Genomic DNA, 21824 nt, shown 5'->3' on the forward strand with positions numbered 1-21824 from the left:
GTGCCGGCGGGGCCGGGCGAAGGCGGCGCCTGCAGGGGTCGCTGGCGCGGAGGCGGCGGGCGCATGGCGGCACCGGGGGTCGGGGCGGGACCGGGGGTCGGGCCGGGGCGGGACCGGGGGTCGGGCCGGGGCGGCACCGGGGGTCGGGGCGGGACCGGGGGTCGGGCCGGGGCGGGCCGGGGCGGGCGGGTTCCGGGGCCGGGGCGGGCTGGGGGCGGCGGGGCCGGGCGGCGCGCATAAGTCGGCCGCGAGTTGCCGGCGGTGGAGCTGTGCCTGTAACTTGACACCGGGGCGAGAGGCCGAGCGGAGAGAGGGAACGAGAGCGGCGGCGGAGGAGGAGAAGAGCCCCAGGGAGCGGGATGGTGACCACCTCCTTCCCCTCCCCTTAGCGGCGCTCCGTAGCAGCAGCGGCCGCCGCTGCAGGAGCTCTGGGGACTCTCGCCTGCCGCGGGCCCGGGGGCAGCCGGCGATGGGGACGGGACGGATCCCCTGAGCTCCCGGGAACTTTCCCGGCCGCGGGCAGCCGGAGCCGGGCAGGCGGATGGAGGATGCGTTTCCCCCGGCGGGCTGCGTGAGGCGGCGGCGGAGGGCAGGATGAAGAAGCAGCAGCCCGGCGGCGGGGAATGCCCGGCGCCCCGGCCCCCGGCGGCGGGAGGGGGCCCGGGCCAGGGCGGGGGCTTGATGAAGCGGCAGCCCCTCTCGCTGCTGCCCTTCCTCTCGCTGCGCGACTACGTCTTCTGCATGGCCACCCTGCTGCTCTTCTGTATGGGCTCCCTCTTCTACCAGCTCAACGGGGGCCCCCCGCACTTTCTGCTGGCCCTGCGGCACTGTCTGGGTAAGGGCGGCCGGCGGCGGCGGGGACTTGTTGCGGCTCTCCCTCGCCCCCCGTGGCGGCTGGGCTGGGGCCGCCCTCCGCGCCGGGGACGGCGGGCTGGGGCGGCCGGGGGCCGGGCGGGGTGGGCAGGCGGCGCCGTGAGCGCTGACCCCGGAGCGGGACCGGCCGGCGGCGCTCCGGGAGCCGAGATGGGGGCGCGCCCCGCCGCGAGTTCACGCTGCCGAAAGCGGAGACACCCCGAGACTTTCTCAGCCCCGAGGGCGGCTCTCTGTGTGCCCGGTGCCCGTGGCAGGGCGCGGGGTGCCGGCTGCTCCGGCCCCAGGTCGGTGCGAGGCGGAGCCGTCGCTGCCCGCGGGTTGCGCGCCGGGGAGTCGGGCGCGGCCACCCTGAGCTGTCAGCGCCTCCCCGCCGAGTGCCGTGCCCCGACAGGGTACGAATGGGACAGATGCTGTTGTTAAAAAAAAAAAAAAAAACCACAAAAAACCCAAACAAGCCGAACCACAAATGACCAAACCAAAAACCCCAGATGCATTTCGTGAACCAAGCATCCATCCTTGTGGAGGAGGTTGGAGTCTGGAGAGAAGGGCGTGCTTACAGCAGGGTCAGCGCAGCAGCCCTCGGGCTGGCTCTGGTGCTTTGCCAGCCTGGTTGCCGGCGTGACCCCGAAGGAAGTGCCCCGGTGGAGCGGCTGGAAGCCCCATGCTGTGGCTTGTAGTTCTCATCCTCATGCCGACCGCAGGTTTTCACGTGGTTTTCCTTTGCAGCCAACATCGCTAAGTGTTGCTTCCCTGCTCAGCGGAGAAGTTGTGTGAAAAAGAGTTTATTGAGAGGTCGAGATTACCTTAGATTCGCAGGACTAATTCAGGTGGTGGTAGGACAAGGGTCAGTGGCTAAATTGAAAGAGGGTAAATTTCGTTTAGCTGTTGGGAAGGAATTCTTCACTATGGTGAGGCACCAGAGCAGATTGCCCAGAGCAGATGTGGATGTCGCATCCTTGGTAATGTTCAAGGCCAGGCTGGATGGGGCTTTGCTCGACCTGGTTAGTGGAAGGTGTTCCCTGTCCATAGTGGGGAGATCGGTTTAGATTGGAAGGGACCTTAAAGACCAGTTAGTTCCGTTCTGTGATTCTGAGATAGGAAATACGGAACAGAACCTGAATCTTTCTCAATATAGGAGGATTACTGCAGAATAATTTGTGGTGTGAGTTTTTACCGCATTAGCCGCTCTGCTTTACTTCTTTGTGAAAGTAAGGCTTTGGTGGTACGTGCTGCAGAAGTGCAAGCCGTAAGAGACAATGTTGGGTTACAAACAAAAATGCAGTTAATGTATTTCAGAAACATAAACTGCAGATCCTTTTACTATGTGTCTGTATTTTATGAACATTTTGAAAATACATCCCTGTGTGTGTTGCTTTTCCTTATGGGAAAACTATGCCACATCTTCAGTTAACTAGTGAGAGAGCACGGAGAGGCAGTAGGACAAGAGACAGCAAACACAAGTTGTAACAAGGGAAATTCCAATGAGATATCAGCGAAAAATTTTCAGTGTAAGAGGAGTCGGATGTTGGGACAGGCTGACCAGGAAGGTTGGAATGTCTTTACAGTACTCAGAACTGTGCTGGACAAGCCTCTGAGCAGCCCAAGTCAATTTGTCCCTGTGTTTTTGGGGAAATAAAACCAGGAGAACACAAGTCCCTTCCAGATTATGTTTTTCTGTGATTCTGTTGTAAAAAGTCAGTGAAAATTCAAGTAAAAACAGAAGAAGAAATGCTTTGAATATTACTTCACAACCACAACAGCAATTTTGGCTTGAGTTTTAATGACTTTTCCCTTTAATATTACAATTAGGAAGAAATTCCTCCACTGAAGAGGAAACTGACAATTTTTCCACCACAGAATCACAGCATTGCTAGGGTTGGAAGACATCTCTGGAGATCAGATTTTGGAGATTTAGTCTGCCTCCCATCCCAAGGCAGGGTTACATAGATTATGTCAACACAGGAGCATATCCAGGTGGGTTTTGTCTCTCCAGACAGGGAGACTCTACAGTCTTCATGGGCAGCGTGTTCCAGTGCTCTGCCACGTCTTGTGTTTTAGTTTATGGCCATTGCTCCTTGTCCTGTCGCTGGGCACCATGGGAAAGAGCCTGGCACCATCCTCTTGACACCCACCCTTGAGATATTTATATGTATAAGTAAGATTCCCTCTCAGTCTTCGCTTTTCTGGACTTAAGAGGCACAGCTCACGCTGGTCGAAGATTTTGTTTGCAATTGATTGGTATTTTAGCGGGATTAAACACAGTCTCTAGTTTTCAGAAAAAAGTTTTTGTCAGTTTTTAAAATTTTTGTATTCTTCAGGGATAGATGTTGTTCAGTTTAGGTGAAAATGGACTGCAAGAAACACAGGGTTACTCAGCTTCTTCCTTTGTGGCTTTTTGACCGCTTTTGAGGGATGGGGGAGGTAAAACTAGGATCTACTACCCTAACTGTTCTTGCCAGTAGTTGCATGTCTGCTGGAAAATCATCTGAGGTCTGCAGATGAAAGGCTTGGAAACCCCTGCATCTTGGAGAATGGGTCATGATAATTTTTGTGAGGTGCTCAGCAAGTGCAGAAAAGCCTTTGTTGTGTGTGCCTGAACGTGATGAGCCTCTGGGGATGGAGTGCAGTCTTACTGAAAATGTTTTGGGGTTCTTTTGAAGTGTAGGGTTCTCCCAGGAGAAAGTAGACAGATCTATTAATCTCTGCTAATGAACTTCTGCACTTGTTATATGAATTAGTGTAGGAATTTCCTTTCTGTGCCTGAGTGATCTGGGATGTCAAGGAGACACAGACTTGGCTAACATCCTGCACCAGGGTAGTGGCTGAGAGGGAAGCAGAGTCCTCATGGCTGGCTGGAGTCCTAGTACCCACTAAGCTGCCTCTGCATACAAGTGGGATGTACTTTGGGTACTGGGGTGGCTGTTTGCATGCAACTTTATGAAGTTACTTTGTACTTCCTTGGCTGCAGTTTCATTTGGATTGTCAGAATTGATCCATGTTGGTGATATTGCTGAAAGTTTTTTTTTTAATAGAGTGGTGCATACTCCTTGAGGTATCCAGCTGGAAAGGCTTTCAAATTAGGAACAATTTGTTTTTGTAACTAGAAGGCTTGTTGTCTTCCAGGGAGCTAACAGAGCTGCTTAGAGGAGTAGGTATTGGGCATCCCGTCCTGCTAACTACCAGAGCCATACGTGTAAATGTGTGTTTTATGCAGCAGCTGGCGGTTTCATGGCGTTAAAAAAACCCCAAAACTTTTCCCCCCTGAAGCCACAGATTCAGTGTACAAGCAACTCTTCCCTTGTAGTCCTTGCAACCCACAATTGATGGTGTTAAAATTTAAATCTCCAAATAAAAATGTGCAGTTAGTTTGTAAACCGTTGTTTGCGATTGTGTGGATTTTGCAGTTGCCCTTCTTATATTTAAATCTACAGAAACCAAGGAGTAGCCTAAAGGGAATATTGATTTCTCAATTTTCTTTTCATAGTGTGGGAGGGGTCATCTTCTCTGACTTGCAAGTTTTTTGTTTGCATTTGCAAGTTTCAGTGCATGGCTCGTGTTTAGTTATGTTACTGTGATGGGAAAGCTTAGATTTTTTTTTTTTACCTCAGCAGTTTACCTGAGCAACAACACAAAACTTAAGTAGTGGTCTGGACAGAAATCACACCTGCATCAGGCAGGTGTGTGCATAAAAGAAAATCAAGACCATGTGAAAATACGTGGTTTGAAAAACTAATTTCTTTATTAGGTCTGCATCATATGCTGTGGAGGTGGTATACATTTATTTTCAAAGGAATGAAGTGTGAACATTTGCTGGTTCTATTAACTTTCTTTTGGAGGTGGGGAAGATGAATGTTTTTGAATTCTGAATTTTCAGAATATTCAGATTTTTAGTAATTTTTCTCTCCCAGACCAGCTTATCTGGTGCCTTGTCTATATACACTTCTTTCTGTTTGGTTGCCCCACTGATTGGAGAGAATGTTGGAAAAACATTTTGGCAGTTTGTAGGGTAGAAAGTAGCTGTGTTCAGTATTTCCCTTTCACATCAACATCTCTTCTCTTTTATACCAGAGGCATCCTGAGCAAATGTGAGTAGAGTAGATATGAGGCTGCATTTCATTTTTCATCCTGTTCTTCAAGCTCACAGTAATTCAGAGTAGGGGTGGTCTGTGGAAAGCTGATGGTTTCTGCTGTCTGTTCTGGATGTGGCTCACAGTGACACAGCTCAAGTTTCACACTGTAGTCATCCTGTCAGGAGGGGTCTAGAGCCCTGTTTTTCAGCATGAAATTATTGGAGAGGGCATAGACAAATGTGGGTTATTTCTAAAGAATCTGTGGAGGGTAGTTAAAAGTGCATCTGTTGCCAGCAGGCTTAAATTTGCTATACAGACATGCATACCAGTCCTGGACCATCCATGAGCCCCAGAAAACAGGAAGGTTTAAAAACTGCAGGCTTTCCAGTAATGGGTTGCAGTATTGGGATTTGCACAAATGAGGTCTTGCTTGTTGATTCTGCCAAGGTAATCCTGCTCACTAATTGAAAACCAACTCCAGCAGTGGAAGGAAGTGAGAAGAGTCTTCCCTTAGATGAGTAAGACACAAATCGTAAATCTTGGACAAGCCCGGTGGCTTTTTGGGAAAGCACTAGGGACTGCACTCCCCTGCAACTGCAGTGGTTTTGCATTGCTTTATTCTTCCTTGCTTTGACTTGTGATACATACATGCTTCAGATTACGGAAATGAGAATTTCCAAGAGCTGGTAGCAACCCTCTAATGGCCCATAAGACCATAAAATCTTTGTCTCTTCAGTATTTGCTGTGCAAACTTGTTGTTCATGTCAATTAAAACATTTCCCCTGTTGAAGTGGCCAGGAGCCTGTACAAGTACACTGGTTTGATTGCATGTGAACGTTGCCTATCCTGTGGTTTCCTATGCAAGACAAAAGTCTTAAATGTCCACTTGCATGTCCTCAAACAGTTGCTATGTTGCTCTCCCTCTTTGTGACACTGGAAGTTCTCAGGTATTTTGGCCAGGATGGGCTTGATAGCTTTAAAGTTGTCAAAGCAACAGTTGTGTTTATTTTGGGCACGTTGGGGAATATAACCATGAAAGAAGCAGAAAGAAAGCTGATTATCTGGGGAGGCTGTTACAAAAGTCTTCAAAATATTTAAACAGCAAGTGACACTCTTTATTTAAATCAAGGTAGTATGAATTTGCTTTATTTTGGTAGGGTGTTGTGGTTGGGTTTTTTTGTTGGTTTGGTTTTCTTTTGTCCTGACCTGTCTGACTTTTTCCTGTTAACCTATTAAAAGAGGGGGGGGAAAAGAAAACCAACTATCCAAGGAAAACACTTAAAGTAAATGTCAGTGCTTTGTATGCAAAATTTTTATAAGTTGTAGAAGGAAGGGACAGCAGGAGGAGTCTTAGGGTTTTTTGAGAGGGATTAGTTGGGGTTTTTATTCTGGTAATATTGCATTTATCTATAGAATGATGTGAAGCATGGAATTCTTCAGGGCAAGCTTTTCTAAAAGATAGAAGCACCTACCATGCTTTATTTTTGCAGGTAGCTATCATGCTGCCTTTACATGGCCAAAAAGGGTTCTGTCATCCAGTTTTGTTTTGCACGTGCATGGATCAGGAATCCTGAACAGTTTTGAAGGCCCTTCAGGTGTGCGAGTAGGAGAAACACACTCAAGGAAAGACAATCAGGTCTGTTGGTGACACTGACTGTGGTGATGCAGTACCCATTTCTGAGATGCCTGAGCTTTTAAAAAGGCCTGGGTTATGTTCTTAATGACAAATTTTGACAATTTTTTTTCTTATTGTTCTCAAAAGAGAGAGCTCTTCGGTACTCTAAAGCATTTTGATTTTGGTCTGACTTCTCAGAGGATTATTTAGTTGAAATACACGTGGAATTAATTACATTTCAAAATTCATTAACGCTGTAGGGATCTGAAAGGTGTATTTAGAAGGTGCTTCCTAAGAGCCTTGAAAAGAGATGTTCTGAACCTAAATCACAGGTGTGTAGCTGTATCTTTCTTAATTAGCTTTTCTGTCGTCTTTGGGCTTCCTCATTTTTCTGTTGTAAAAGCCATACATATTATCTTTTAGATAAAATATGTTTGGACTTCCATTTAGGTTACTAAACTCTCAAGTTGTAAGTGACCTTCTTTGGGAGACAAAAGAGGAGCCTCATCCTCATGCAGCTTTTATTAAAAGACTGCTCATCACTCACAGCTTATCTGATGGTAGGATTAACAAAGCTTTGCCTAACACAAGGTGATGTCAGGAAATACTCTGGGGAGAACCAGAATGCACCTTATTTTATTACCAAGGTCATAAAACTCAAGCCTTTTTTCTTTCAAAAAGATTGAGTGGTCTCTGGACGACATTGTGCTGGCTGGCTAAAACACTCTGTACAGTGAAGTCATAGCAAAAAATGCTTGTGTGAATGTGTGGTGATAATATTCTAAATATATTTGGAAAATCAGATGGCATTTATTCAGGAATGTCTTTTCTGCTTCCAAGATCAGACTCCAGTCCAGGAATCAAGAGTTGCGTATAGGTGTCTGTGAACATGTTTCTTTTTCATGTTTTCCACTTTGTCATTTGACAAGAGATTTAAAGGACTAATTCAGTCCCTGATGAGAGGGAATATTACTACAGCTTTTTCAAAAATTAATTTATTTTTGGTTTTCCTTCAGGTTATGTGACAGTGTGGTATATACACCTGTGAGAGAATGAATCTGCTGGTTAAATGGGATGTTTTACTTGGGCCTGAGGAGATGAGAGAGGCTTCAGTTCCCTGCCCTGACAGACTTCATAGGACATTGAACAAATTGTGTATTAATTCCCTCTAACCTCCTTTTGCCCAAATGGCATATTGAAGATGAATGTGTGGCAGAATAGGATAGTCTGAGATACTGTGGTGGTCATGGCCACAGAAATACCGAGAGGAAAAAGATGCTTTTGATAAACCCTTTTGTTGTAAACATGTTTTGGCTGTGTCAAAGAGATAAGGCAGATAATGTTAGAAGGGAGCTCCTGTGTAGACTGAGGGAAAGTCAGTGGTACAGCTGCTTTTCTTTCCAGGGTGTCACCACTACTGTTGGCTATCACGGTCTCTGTTCAGTTTTACTTCAGGAGTTATTATAGTAGGTTTCCAGAGACTCATCAAAAAGCTTCAATTTTTAGATGTATCCTCCTCTAGAAGACTCAGTGTCCACAGAAGTTAGCAAATCATTTATTTCTTGTTTCCCATGGTGCTGCCTAGTCTTGATTCATAAAAATGCAGTTTTTTGAAGCCTTGTTCATCCTAAGTGGATGGCAAGCACTTCATTCTCTGTTGGAGAGTAGTCAGCCAAAAGGAATTGACTGTTAGGAGGAAAAAAAGTGGTTGTTGCAGTGATTCTCATATTTTCATATGAAATTAGGGAGAAGATTGTTTTTGTTTGGGGTTTTACAAAGACTGATAAACATTCAAGGGTGCTAGAATGAGAGACTCTGTTGCAAAAGTAACTCCTACCGAATCTATACCACTTTATGTGGGAAAATAAAGGCTATCTAATTTTTCCCCCTTACCTCTAATAAAAGGTTTGGGGTTAATTAACATTTGTGCTAGCTCTACTGCACAGATTCCTGATAAAAACTGTTTTGAAATCAGAAGTGTGTGTCAAAATCACCAGTGACAATGAGTGGAAGTTCTTCGTTTGTTATTTAAGCACTGGGCTCTTTTAGCAAAATATAGAACACGTGATGAAGATAAAACAGAAAAAAATTGGATTTTACATGATTTTTGGCAGGAACATTCTATAAAATGGTAGAGCAGGTATCCTTTTATTACCCCCTTTCCAGATGGTAATTGGTCCTTTCTCTCCCATCATTTAAATTCATGTTACTAGAAAGTGTATTTGCTGTCTCTTGCGTCTAGCAAAAATCTGGGATTACTGAAATTGCTTGAGTGTATTTTGTATGATAATCACCACATTTTTTTGAACATAAATTTTGAGCACTTAAGGAAGCCCTTCTTTCTGGGTTGTTTTCTTAGTTTTATGTTCAAGTACTTGCACATTGTTAGCTTCTGGCTCCTGTAATCTATTCAAGAAGATCTGGATGTTTTGTTTTCTTTGCAAAGTCGTGTTTTCAGGTAAGATGTACGAGTTTGTTGTCATTTTAGACTGGACAAGCAAGTCTGTTGTAGGGGTTTTTTTTGAAGTTGTGACTTGGCCCCTGCTGCTGACCCCCTGTGAGCTCTGTTTTAAGTTACAGTGGTGTGGAAGAACGCCCTGTGTTTCCTCTGTTACAAGTACAGCCAAGGGGGTCAACAGCCACTCTCTGTGCTCACGTGGGTGTGCGTGAAACACACTTAGAAAAATCAGCTGCTGCCATTGTTATACAGGGCAGATAACTTTTGAGAATGTTTGTATTTGGATTGTGTCTCCTGAAGAGCTGGGGGGTGCATGTCCTCCTATCCCCCTTCTGTGCCAGTTTTGGACCAGTAAGTTTTGGAGCGAGGGATTGCAAGGTCTAGGTGCTGCTCATTCATACCATGAGGGCTGGGAAGACAAGGGTCCTTTTGAAATTTGCAAGAATTAAGTTCCTCTTCCAATCCTGCTCTAAGATTCTTGGTCCTCTCAGCTATCTGTCTGCTTTTCCTGTCCCATCAGTGAGGGGAGAGAGCCCTTTCCAGACCATTGCAGTTTATTATGGACATGATACAAGCAGCATCAGCCCTTTTTGAGGATGTCAGTTGCCTGTGGCCTGTTGACATTAACTTAGAAGGGAACACCAAGCTGGGGTAGGCTGCCACTGCCTTTCCCTGGGCAACAGAGGTCTTGTCTGCAAGACCTAGTCTGACTGGTACAGCAGTGGCTCCTCAAGCTGTTCGCTTATAATTCTTTCTTTTTAAAAAAAAAATTCTTAAGTGAAAGCTGTGGAAAGTGATGACATGATTTTTTTTTCCACCAAGAAATGTTTCCTCATCGTTATTGGTCAGCAGGCAAGTAGATTTTCAAACATAACTTGTGTTTATATAGTGAGGCATTTGTTTTTCTTTGTTTCAGAATCTGGGTTAGAGGATGTTTGGAGACTGGAGGGGTGGATAGGAAGTAGAGAGCAATTACTTGACTGAAATTTATTTTACTCTCTTGCTTTTTAGAGCTGCATTGAGGGAAGCAGACCCTGTTGTGTTGAAAATGGATGTTTGGCTTTGTTTGTAAGCATGGAAGCACAGTGATTAGGTTTGTGTTACGGTTTCTGAGTACTAATGCTTTAGAGATAGACATTTGGATGCTTGCCAAGGCTTGCTACTTATCATACTTAATGATTCAGAGTAGAAGTCATCAGGAGACTGGGATGGAGTACGTAGTGCCTGTGCCTATTTGAGTGAAGAAGCAGTACATTTCTGCCATAAGTAAATAGTATGTTTCAGCACCCCTGAGAGTGTTTATTTTAAAAACCTCTGCTGATCAAGTGGATGGTTGGTTCGGTTTAATGTAGCTGCCCCACAGAGAGGATGCCAGCATAACACTGTGTTCTTACAAGTTTGCTAACTGCTAGCAAGTGACAGTCTAAGAGATGAGCTGCTGGTGGATTAACAGTTGCTAGTCAAGGAGATTTATTATTTCCACTTTTTTTCCTGATGTGCTATGTCTTTGGTATTTCTGGGAGAGGACTTGCTCCTTACAACTCTTCTCATAGTTCAGTAGTAGATCCTTCTGAAATACATACAACAAAGTTGGTAGAATAAGTGAATTTTTCTTAGTTTTTGTTTAATTTCTGCTGGAGACTATTGTGAGGCTTCCGTCATTGCTTGGCCTTTGAATGTAATGGTGTAATTCCTTGAAGAAAGCTTTGGTTTTCTCAGGTATCTTTATGTGGCATTTTAGCCCAGATTTCAAAGCTTGCGTTTGAAATCCAAATTCCAGTTATGTGTCTTTTTACCTTGTAAAATACCCTAAGCTTTTGTAATTCTTGTGCAGATTAGAGCTCGTATTGTTCCTCTGAATGTTCTAGGTTATTGGTTGTTTTTGGTGGTGGTGGTTTTTTTTGTGGTTTTTGTTTGTTTCTTTTGTTTTGTTTGTTGTTGTTTTTAATATTTTTTTTATTCTATCCAGATTATGAAGTTTTATGCTTTTCCTTCATGGCAGTGTCTTGTGTTGAAATGGGCATGAGTCCTGAAGGGGTTGGGGCATGGGAAGCCTTATGACATTGTTTCAGAAGGGGTTTGAGAATTATTTCACAATACACAAGTTTTGGGTTGGATTTCAGAAGAGACAGTTTTGTGAATGCCTACAGTAATCGATTAATGCTTATGCCTCTGTTTATCTCATGGCAGTTAGGCGGAGATTGCATCAATATTGGCCATATTTAATGCTGTCTTTTTGTTCAGTCTTATTTTTTGTTCTCTTACTGCCTTCTAAGAGCCTCTTTTTCCTTTTGTTCTCCTTGTATTTACAGGTAGTTTCCCAGTCCTTTTATTACTCTGTTCCTCTGTTACACCAAACCTTGTTTAGCACATAGTGATTTCAAAATCATGAGTTGCTGGTGGTCCTATTTCTTCAGTGGCTTGTGTCATAGAGCAAACACTCTTTTGCTGGCCTACATCTAGAGAAGAGCCACCTGAATCTCTGCATTGAAAGTCAGAAAAAAATGGGATGTGAGAAGAAGTGTCCCATAAGCAGCCCATGCTTTTGCATTCTTAAAAGGTAAGGATAAATGCTACTGAGATACTGTGAAATACACAGAAGGATCTTGGAGGGGTGATGTTAGTGGACCTCCTCTGTACAAGTTTGGTGAGATTACAGGCAGAAATCGCATTCAGATTGGGCAACACAGTGCCAAGAAGAGGTTGTTAAATAGGAGAGAACTATGGGGGGAGCAGGGGACAGAGAGGTGTCTAAATTAGGAAAAGTAACACAAGATTTAGACTGTGGTGTGACTTGTCTGTAAGACCTTTACTCCTTGTTTCAGAAGTCAGCAGGGAGAGACAGTGACATCTCCAAAGACTAACTTAAGCTTCCGATGTGTCTGTGGTGGCAGAACCCCTGACTTAAGCACAAAGAAATGCTTAAAGTTTGGTAAGAAGGATCTGAGTTGTCATGGTACTTAGTCTCAGAAGGACTTGCTGACAAGAAATACTTGTAGACTTCCAGAGAGAAGGGGGGAGAAGGATGGAGAGGGGAGAGAGGAGCTGGAGAGTTACACGAGCAAGATTTTGAAATAGAGAGGTTATCACTCCATGCCAGCAGGTCATTGAAAGCTGAGTGCTTAGGATGCATAAAAAACCGACTACATAAGGCACTGGAAAAATAGCTCCATGGGATATCTATCCCTGCTTGATGGGTGGACTTGGTGCCATGTTTGTTTCTCCCTAACCCGTGCAGTTCCATGGAAATGGTGCACGACAACAGCTTTGATATGATCTGAAATCTTGCAGCAGATATTGTAAGGCAAAGGCTGTGAAATTGCTGACTTCTCAGTTCCTTTCATGTGTGCAGCTGATTGTTCTTTTCCTAGCAGAGCTCCCCATACAAATGTGCAAATTTCTTTTGTGTTGCCTGTTGGGAGATAGCACAATAAGTAAATTAGGGTGAATAACAAAACAGCAGAGCCTACCACCTGTTTATCTGAAGGTTTGTGGGGGGTTTTCACGAGGGGGGTTTGGTTTGGGGCTTTTTTTTGAGGGGGATGGTTGTTTTTGTGAAGTAGAGATTTTCAGAAGTGGGATTAAATGAAAGCTGAAATAGAAAATGCTTCACTGTCTAACTGTGAGCTTTCTACCTTGTTCTCACTATTAATGAGCAAAGCCTATCACTTAATACCATCCATTCAATAATATTTTTCTGGGGAGTCAGTCGAATTTAGTGTGAGTTATTTAATCTTTTGATGAACAGCCTTGCTTCATTAGGCCTGTTGAATTTTCCCCTGTCTAGTTTTGAATTTGATATTTGTCTCATCTAATCAATGAAGCAGATTTTGGCAAAGCTCCGTGATTCTTTATAGCTCAGCAGTTGCCTGTTTTTTGCGCTATGCTGCATGGAAACAGCTGACAGCTTCAGTTCTTTTTCCTCTGCAACTTTTTGGTTATGAATTTTAGAAGCTGACAGACTTTTAAATAGCATATAGTATCTTTCACCTTCTGACCCCAGCTCAAATACAGCTGAGGCTGGCAGTAACTGGATCTTATTATTACTGTGCTGAGGTGTTCAGTTAGCTGTGTGCAGTAAGTTCATTTAGGTGGCTGTGATACTGCCACCCCTGTCTTCGCTCCCCTGCCTCAAGGATGCTGCATGTCATGCCACAGTGGGAGTGTGTAGCACCAGTGGAGGATCCAATGGCTGTTACATGGTAGGGATCCCAATGGGCTGGTGCACTTTTCTCCCCACTTTCTAGATGTGATGGTATATGTGCTGCTGGCAGTGCAACAGGGACTTGAGATTCAGAGGGATGTTGATGAGGGTTACAAAGCTTGGGGGTGGGAGGGGAGGCATGGACCAAACTGTCCTCAAGAGCTGTGCCTGTGTGCTGAATTTCTTTGTACTACACTACTGCATAGTTAGGCTTGTTTGGAGCTATTTTTATCAATGATAAATTTATTATTTACAAAAATAAAGGAAAGCCTGAAATTTTCTGATCATGTGTCCTAAACAAAGAAATGTTTCCATCATGTGTAAAAGAAGCTGCTAAGTGTCCTTGCTTCCACTTCACTCAGTCACTACTGACTGGAGAGTAGAACTCTGGTTTTTTTTATCTTCATGCCTAAGTTTTCATCTAGCATGTCAAAGAGGAAGATAATGGTTAACACTTTATTTCATTTAAAGGGCACAGAGAGGTGATGTGGCTTTGATGCCATTTGCGTGATGAATAGCAGTATCAGGAACAGGGTTATGATTCCGTGCACTCTTAGAAGGGCAGGGATTTCCCCAGAAACCTGTGCACCATGGCCAACAAAACACTGATGCTCAGTAACATAGCAGCTCTTCTACTATGCCCTTACTTCAGCACTTGCCTGCCTCTCCTGAGTGGGTTGGGTCTGAGAAGAAGTGTCCCATAAGCAGCCCATGCTTCTGCATTCTTAAAAGGTGAGGAAAAATGGTACTGAGATACTGTGAAATACTCAGAAAGATCTTCAAGGGGTGATGTTGGTGGACCTCCTCTGTACACCAGTTTTTTCAGTGTGTGAGCTTTATATCTGTATTTATATTCAGTGTTCCTGTAAAGTAATGAAGTTGTTTTTCTGAGGGGACTTCTGAGGCACAAGGTAGTTCAGGAAAATGTGAAAACAGATCTACCATACTGTGTGTAGCTTTTGCCCAGCAGAGCCTCCATCCAGCTCAGGGATAGAAACTTGTGTTTTCCTGTCTTTGAGGGAGCAGCTTTTTAGAGTCTTTCCTGCTCCTGTTTGCCTCAGTAGGGACGCCTGCTACTGCAGAACTGTATGTTGGGCTTGATGCTCTCAGGATGACAGGGAAGCATGTGAGAAGGAGTGATAGCTGGGAAACGAAAAAGTGGGGTGAGAGAAGCAGAGGTTGCTGGGCAAAACTTTCCTGATTTAAGCTAGAAAGGCATACCTTTTAATGTATTCTGCTTAAAATGAGCTTGTGAGAGACAGGAATAGTACTGGGGGAGCAGACAAGTGATAAGTAGCGTGTTAAGGAACCTATTCCTGTTGAAAAGTATTTCTTGCTGCTTTCTGCAGCTGTCTTCAACACCTTTGTGGAATTTACTCACCAAAGCCTGTACTGTGAGTGGAAAAAGTCGTATTTGTGGCACGAGTAGACATTAAAACAGCTGCTTTATATAGCCAATACAGCTTAAAAGCTGTATAGTCAGCTTCAGAAATGTCCCCTTAACTTACTTCCTCTCAAGGCAAAAATATTTTTAATACAAAGGAGTTATAATGTGAGGGAGCTGATTTGCTCAGGTAAATTTTATCCATCTATTAAGCTTTCTGGTTATTTTTAACTGAAATTTTACATCCGCTTCATTCAGAGGTAACCATTGCATTGTATGAGAAGAATGATCAGAGAACTTGTTCTTGCACTCTAACAGAGTCATTACCATGCCACGAGCACAAAATAATGATGAAACTGAAGGCTGATGAGTTGAATGGCTGGTGCTCTTGCAACATGATTGTTTTGGCTTGCAAAGCCTGGAAACAAAAAATTTTTGTGCAGGCTACTCTGGATTCACATCCAAGCTTGAAATCTAATTGTTGTGAGAAATGAATGTGGTGGTCTCAGGCAATTCCTTTGTGAATATGGTCAACATCAAAGAAAATGAGAAACCCACACTGATTAAATATGTAGTTAAATCTGAGATAAAAATGACAGGATTAGCTATTCAGCTAAATATAATATGTAATGTGGCCCTGGTTAAAGATATTTCCTTACTCATATTCTATAAATAACATCATAAGTATGGTTTATACTTTCTCCGAACACCCATTCTGCACTTCTGTTCTAGCCTGTTTGCACTCATCCCTGGCTGCACTGGGTCTGGCAAGGCATCTCTCCTGTTTTCAATGAATCTTTTATTTGCTTTAGTGGCTGATGAATGGTTCATGGATTGCAGAAGGAACCTTTAATTTCTGATGCCACACGAGCAGTGGGATTTCTTAGTCTAAACCTGTATATTGCATTTGGTCCTGCTGCACAGGGCCTTGTAATACTGTGCTCAGTATTACAATGCTCCTGCTCAGCTGAGAAAGGAGAGGGGAGGCAAGAACAAGGAAGAGGAGACTAGTAAGCATTCTTTCACTTTCCTTCCTTCACTGTGTTTGTGGACACTTAGAACAAAGTGATGGCAGCACTAATGTGTTCAACATCCTGAAGCTGCACTGATGAGCCAACGACAAAAAAAGTTTACAGAAAGCATAAACTCATGGAATGTTCTTTCTCATTCTCTTGCATGCATTGCATTTTCCTTCAGAAAGAAAAAGAATTCCTTTACTGCCTTAAAATCCTGGAAAGAAAAATAGTTTAGAATTGGGAAAGTTTATAGTTGGCCACGAAAGTTGGAGTTTGCATTGATGGTTCTTATGTTACTCTTACCAACTTCAATCTGTCTGTGACACAAAAGTTAGGATCCTGCTGAGAATTACAGTTCAGCAGAGCCTGAAGTATTTATTTTCTTTTACTAGAAATAATAGTGTGTGACCAAAGTAGGATAATTATACTAGGATATCTTGAAATTTCTTAGAATTTGCATTTCATTATTTAATATTATTTTATTTATGTAACTCTGTCTTCTGTTTGTTTTATTTGGAGACCGGTTTGTAGTGCTGTGTTTTCTTCTTAGGAGGAAGGCATGCTAGATTTGGTTCATGAATAGTAATATTTTTCCTGCATGTGTTTTAGAGTAGAGGTAGTGCAGAGCTTAAATGCTGTGTTATTACAGGACTTTTACTGTAGGAGAAATAAGACATAGTCTCCTTCTGGAGAAAACATGATCAGTAACACATTTGTGAATGTAGAAATAGTATTCTGGGTTACACATAGTTTTATCAACATAAGGGTGCCACTTTCTATGCATGACATGAAGCTGAAGCATGTGTAATAAATTGTTTAAACCTTTTCAGCTTTCTTCTGTATCTTTCTTGTGAGAATTTGTGTTCTCCCAAGTAAAGTAAAAATGAATAAGGAAGGGATATAAAGAAACACCACTGGATCTCCTTTATTCATGAGGTTCAGATAAGACAGTTTTGATGTTTCTCCTGCATCTGTGGTAGTAGATAGCTATTATTGGGCAAAGATTGGAGTAGTTAATAAGTTCTGTGGATAAGAAGAGTTAAATAACCCAGTAGATTGAGCCAGAATACTTTCTATGTGTTTCATACAAGTTCTCCTCAATTTCTCCATACAAGGTGGAAATGGCCAAAGTGACTATGAACATAGATACCAATTTCTTCATAGGTACGTTAGTATGAGGTGCTATTGAAAATAACTTGATTTCTCTGGGAAGTGAATGAATGTGCTTTGTGCAATGAATGTGTTCTGTGCTTCCAACTGCTTAAATATTTTCATAAGTTATTGCATGTGAGCTCACTGATGACTTTGTGATAAGCTCTGTATTGAGTTCACCTGGGAGGAGTACACTGAGTGTGCAAGCATGGGGTTAGGACAGCCAAAGCCCACCTGCAGTTCAGTCTAGCAAAGGATGCAAAGGCAACAAGAGGGGCTCCTACAAATGTATCAGAAGCAAAAGCAAGAACAAGGAGAATGAGGGTCTGCTGTTGAACAGGGCCTCAGAAGAGGCTGAGGTATTTAAAGCCACCTTCACCTCAGCCTTTACTGGGGAGATTTGCCTTCAGAAATCCCAGGAAAGGAAGACCCGTTGCCAGGACCAGACTGTTCCCATTAATACCCAGAGTGACAGGACAGCAGACAGTAGTGACAGATTGAAATACAGGCAATTCCACTGAAACATCAGAAAAGCCTTTTCATGTAGGGGTGATGGAACACTGGCACAGGTTTCCCCAGGATATGTAAAACAATTCCTGATCACCCTGGTCCAGCTGGCTCCACTCTGAGCAGGGGATTGGAGTGGACAAGAGGCTCTGCTGAGGTGGCTTTCTGCCCCACTGTGCGGTGGGGCTGTGTGCCTGGGATCTCAGTGTGTGTGCTGGCCTTTTAGAAACGTTAGGAGTAGGAGTGAAAAGTCAAGTGTAGTGTAAAGTGTGGAAAAAGTGTGATGGACATGGTAGGCATGTTGCTGATTAGTGGCAGTTCTAGGAACAGAGGCTGGGTCTTAGTCTCAGTGTGAAGGAGATTCATATGACTAAATTGCATGTTGCATTTATGAATTGCTTGTAAGGCTTGAATTTTTTCCATGACTCTGGAAAATTAATTTCTAGGAACTGATTAATTAACATGCAAGAACATAATTTTTGTGTTGCAAAAGGAAAACTACCTGGCTGCTAACTGTATAAATTCAGACACTATGAATCTTACTTGCAAAGTAGTAAGCTAGAAGGTGGAATATGCTGCTGCAAACTTTTCTTGATCTTGATGTCCTTTGTGTAGGTTTCTTTTAGCATCTGTGCAAAGTCTACCTGTTGTCTTTCTTGCATTGTGTCATTCTCTAGAAAGGATATAGCAAGTGGCTAAAGAGAAAAGTAAGTAGTGACTTTGGTAAAAAAAGCATGAGTTTGCTTTATTCACAATCAAATATCCTATTGGACTTGAGCCTAGGAATCAGGATAATATATGCCTCTAGCATACTGTAGCTGAAAGCATTTAGAAACAGTGTTTTATTAGGTTCTGTATGTATTCTACAGAAACAAGTTTTTTCCAAAAAAAATCTTGGGTGATGTCTGAGTGTGAGGGAGAAAAAGATGGATAGCTAATCCAAGAGAGAATGTGTATGGTTGTGTTGGGAAGGGAATGCTCCTTAGCAGTGCTGGTTATCATTTACCACTTTTAGCACAACTGCTTTTTTCCTCTCTGTGGTATGTTTTCCCTCTTGGGTCAGTAGGAGAGCAGTTTCTTAGAACAGGGATGTAGTACAGTAAATCCATTGTGCCTCTAGGATGTATTGACTTCAAAAGATATGATGCCTCAGTCTCCTACTGAAAGATAGACAGAATCTAGCCTGCTTGTTTGTTGGGGTTTTTTTTCCCTTCTTACTGCAATGTGATTTTATCTTGGAAAGGCATGGTCTAATTCTTTCAAGTGAAAAATGTTGAAGCAGATTGGTTTCAATGAAATTGATACCTCTGGCAAGTTGGATCTAATTCAGATGACTGTGCCAAGGATGAAAGTCCTGAAGCTTAAGGAGACAAAAGAAAACAAAGAGTTTTTTCAAATAGAGCTTAACTTAAAAAGTCCCTGAGCTTAAAATTACATGTGAATTGAGAGCTGTTGTGTTGATTTATTTACTAAGAAGAACAGCAATATTCTGAGATTTTCTTCTAAAATGACATTCCTATTTGGCACTGGTAAGCATTCCTATCTAAAGGAAATTTTCTTGGGTTTTGCAGCTTCTTCTGTTTGCTGGAGTGAAGGAAGAGCAATTTGAATACTTGTGCATTCCTTTTCCTACAGTCCTCCTGTAACTGTGTGTTAACTAGATCTTGTCAATCTCTTGGCAAAGAGATTCTGAGGAAGTTTTAAAGGAGACCTTTAAAGGGTCAAGACTGAAAGTATCAGGGCAGGCTCTGATATCTTTGCAGAACTTTAATGGATGTCGTGATGTTGCAAGTTGACAAAGAATTCATTTGAATAATTTAAGACATGGAATTGAGGCATATAATTGCATTTAATTGATTTTTCTTAATTTTGCCCACTCTCCTTTCCTAAAGTATCTGAATAGCTCACAGAAGTCTTACTTGTGATGTTCTCCATGTAAACAGATACCAAATACTTTCAAAAGGTAAAGACCTATCTTTCTGTTCTCTGCACCTCTCCCCACTGGGTTTTGCCTACTGATTGCCTAAACCTCTGAAAAAGCTGAGTAGCAGGAAAAGGACAAACCAGCTAATAGTCACTTCTCACCCTTTAACATGGAACCTACTGCTGAATTACCGCTGGATGAGAGGTGAAGGAGTTGTGAAAAAAATCAACGGCCCAAAACTAGGAAACAAAGGAAAATAAAAAGGATTGAATACTTAAGAGATGTTTTGTGACCTTAGGAGAATGGTACCTGTCCGGTAAAATTTTAATCAAGTAGATTAAACAAGAGGGTAGCAGTTCTCAGATAAGGGGCTCATGTAACTTTTCTTTAAAACATTTTACCACATCTGGGAGTGGGGACATCACCCTCTTAGCTGCAGGCCATGCGAAATGTGCATTTCCTTTAGTGGGGTGCATTGTCCTACTTAAGAATGAAATTAGAAGTTTTTCTGCTTTTTTTCACTCCCTTTGATGCAAACCTCAGTTACATTAGTGGCTGATAGCAGCCAGTCTGCAAGCACAGGCCAGGCCAAGAGAGTCTTCTTGAGGAGGAGGGGGAACTGTGGTACTGCACCTCTGCCCAGCAGCTGTTTAAAGCTGGTAATTCTCTGCTCTAAAAATTAACAGTGGCAAAGCAATAAAGAGAGTTGGAAATAAAGACAAACATTGATACTGTAAAGTGAATATTAAATCCTGCTTTATATTGTAGACTTGTCTGCCATTTTTACAAGGCTGTGCTTTGTTGCCCTGTGGAGCTGTACAGACTCTTGCAAGTGATAGGAGATTTTCCTCAAGTAAACTTTGGGTCAAAGTAGTTTCTCAGCACCTTGAGATGGCAACTTTATGATACACTTGCAGTGAGCATTCCCTTACCCACTGTATTTGCTTTTCTATTCTCCCCTTTCTTGGGAAGGCAGGAGTGTAAGCAATAGGCGAAGAATTTCTTCTAAAGTTGCTCTGCAAGTTAAAAATTGGTCTACTTAATACACATACAATACCTTATACTGTGACTTAGTTCTGCTATTTCAGAAATGCTGATGGGACTTCTTGTTGTTACATGTAGGAGTTTGTTTTTTTTTTTTTTTTTTTAATTTAGTTATGCCATAGTTGGATTGTAATTTCCTTACAAACTGAAGGGAGAAGATTGAAGTTGAAAATCTAAATCATGAGAGCAATGTTGTAGAAGCAGTGCTTATCAGAACTAATGCTAAAAACCTTACACCAATATTCTAAAAATAATGTTTGAGACCAGAAAGAGGAAAGGGTCTTGAGATAATGTTCGTAATTATTAAATACAAAAAGAACTTAATTAAATGTAAATTTTGGTTTTAGATAGACAGGCATTTACAAATAAGGTGCCTTTTATAGCTGTAGGGAAGAATGAGAAATTACTGGAGTTTTAAGCTTATTTCTGTCAATGTGCTATTCCCTGCACCACATGAACAAGTGTGTAGAGGAACAACTATGACTCAAAATGTATTCCAAGAAGTTTAGTGGTGTGTAAAGCTCCAAGGAGGAATGTTTGAAATTGTAGGAATTTTTGAATATCTCTCTTGCTGTTCTGTTAAAGAAATATTTCCAATCTTGAATCTTCATTTGAATCTGGCTTTCTGAAAGTAAACATCACTGTGGTCTGTGAATTTTAAAATATATTGAAATTGTCATCACGTACTTGACAGTGACTACTAACAGTTAAGAGAACCCCATGATCTAAAGAGAACAAATAACTACTGCTTACTGTTGGACTCTCATCAAAATCCTTCTCTCTCTCTGAAAAATGCAGCTGACTGTAGCTGCCAGCTAATGTACAAACAGAACCGAGAGAGGGAACAGCTGCGCTCTGCGGAACAGCATAGCTCAAAGGCAGCAGCACCCGCCTCAGCTCCTCTGGTATTTGGCTTCAGGCTAGAATTATGTATTTTGGGGTACTTTCATATATGTACATAAGCTTTTCTAGGGGATCTATAGGATTATGGATTTCTCAAAAAGAAAAAAAAAAGTAGCAGCATGTTGATTTTAAGAGTAACTTCATCCTATTTTTTCCTACCTTTGTACTTTTAACATTCTTACAGGTTTCTGTAGCAGTCAGTGTTTGTTGAATAGGGTTTGCAGGTTCGGTACTATGCAGACAGCATCTCTGAACCTGCTAGGTGAGTGCATATTGGCTAAAAAGGTGCCATGCCTGGTTCACCTGGAGTTTGAGGAATACCATCTAGAAATAGGTGGCAAGTACCTAATAAAAATGTTTCTGCTTGGTGGGCTTCTGTGCTATGGGAAGTGGGACCCTCTCATTAGCAAGTAGTGTGTGTTGTGTTTCAGGTGAGACTGAGCTGAATTGGCATGTGGCCGGTATAAAACAAATAGCAAGTGGTGGCTAAAATAGGTGAATTACACTAACAGAAAAAAAATAAGGTGGTGAGTATGAAGAGTGGTGCATTGACACCTTTTTGTGTGCATTGTGGTGTGCCAGGTATCATTCTGTATCTCGCTGAAACACACATAAAGCTTGTTATAGGGAAGGAAATTTGTTAGACACTAGAAGTTTTTGACAAACTATGTTCT

The 21824-nt window shown here is 42.6% G+C and overlaps 1 protein-coding gene across 1 annotated transcript in view; it reads left to right on the forward strand.

Annotated features, from left to right (window-relative positions):
• The first annotated feature begins 256 nt into the window (after positions 1-256).
• UST (uronyl 2-sulfotransferase) overlaps positions 257-21824 on the forward strand; it is a 152558-nt gene continuing 130990 nt past the window's right edge. The window contains exon 1 of the mRNA XM_066315652.1: positions 257-835. Coding sequence (XP_066171749.1) covers positions 595-835 — 241 coding nt within the window. The 5' untranslated portion in view covers positions 257-594. The remainder of the gene's footprint in view (positions 836-21824) is intronic.

This window comes from Sylvia atricapilla, chromosome 3 (genome assembly GCF_009819655.1).
Source record: "Sylvia atricapilla isolate bSylAtr1 chromosome 3, bSylAtr1.pri, whole genome shotgun sequence".
Classification (NCBI taxonomy): Eukaryota; Metazoa; Chordata; class Aves; order Passeriformes; family Sylviidae; genus Sylvia; species Sylvia atricapilla.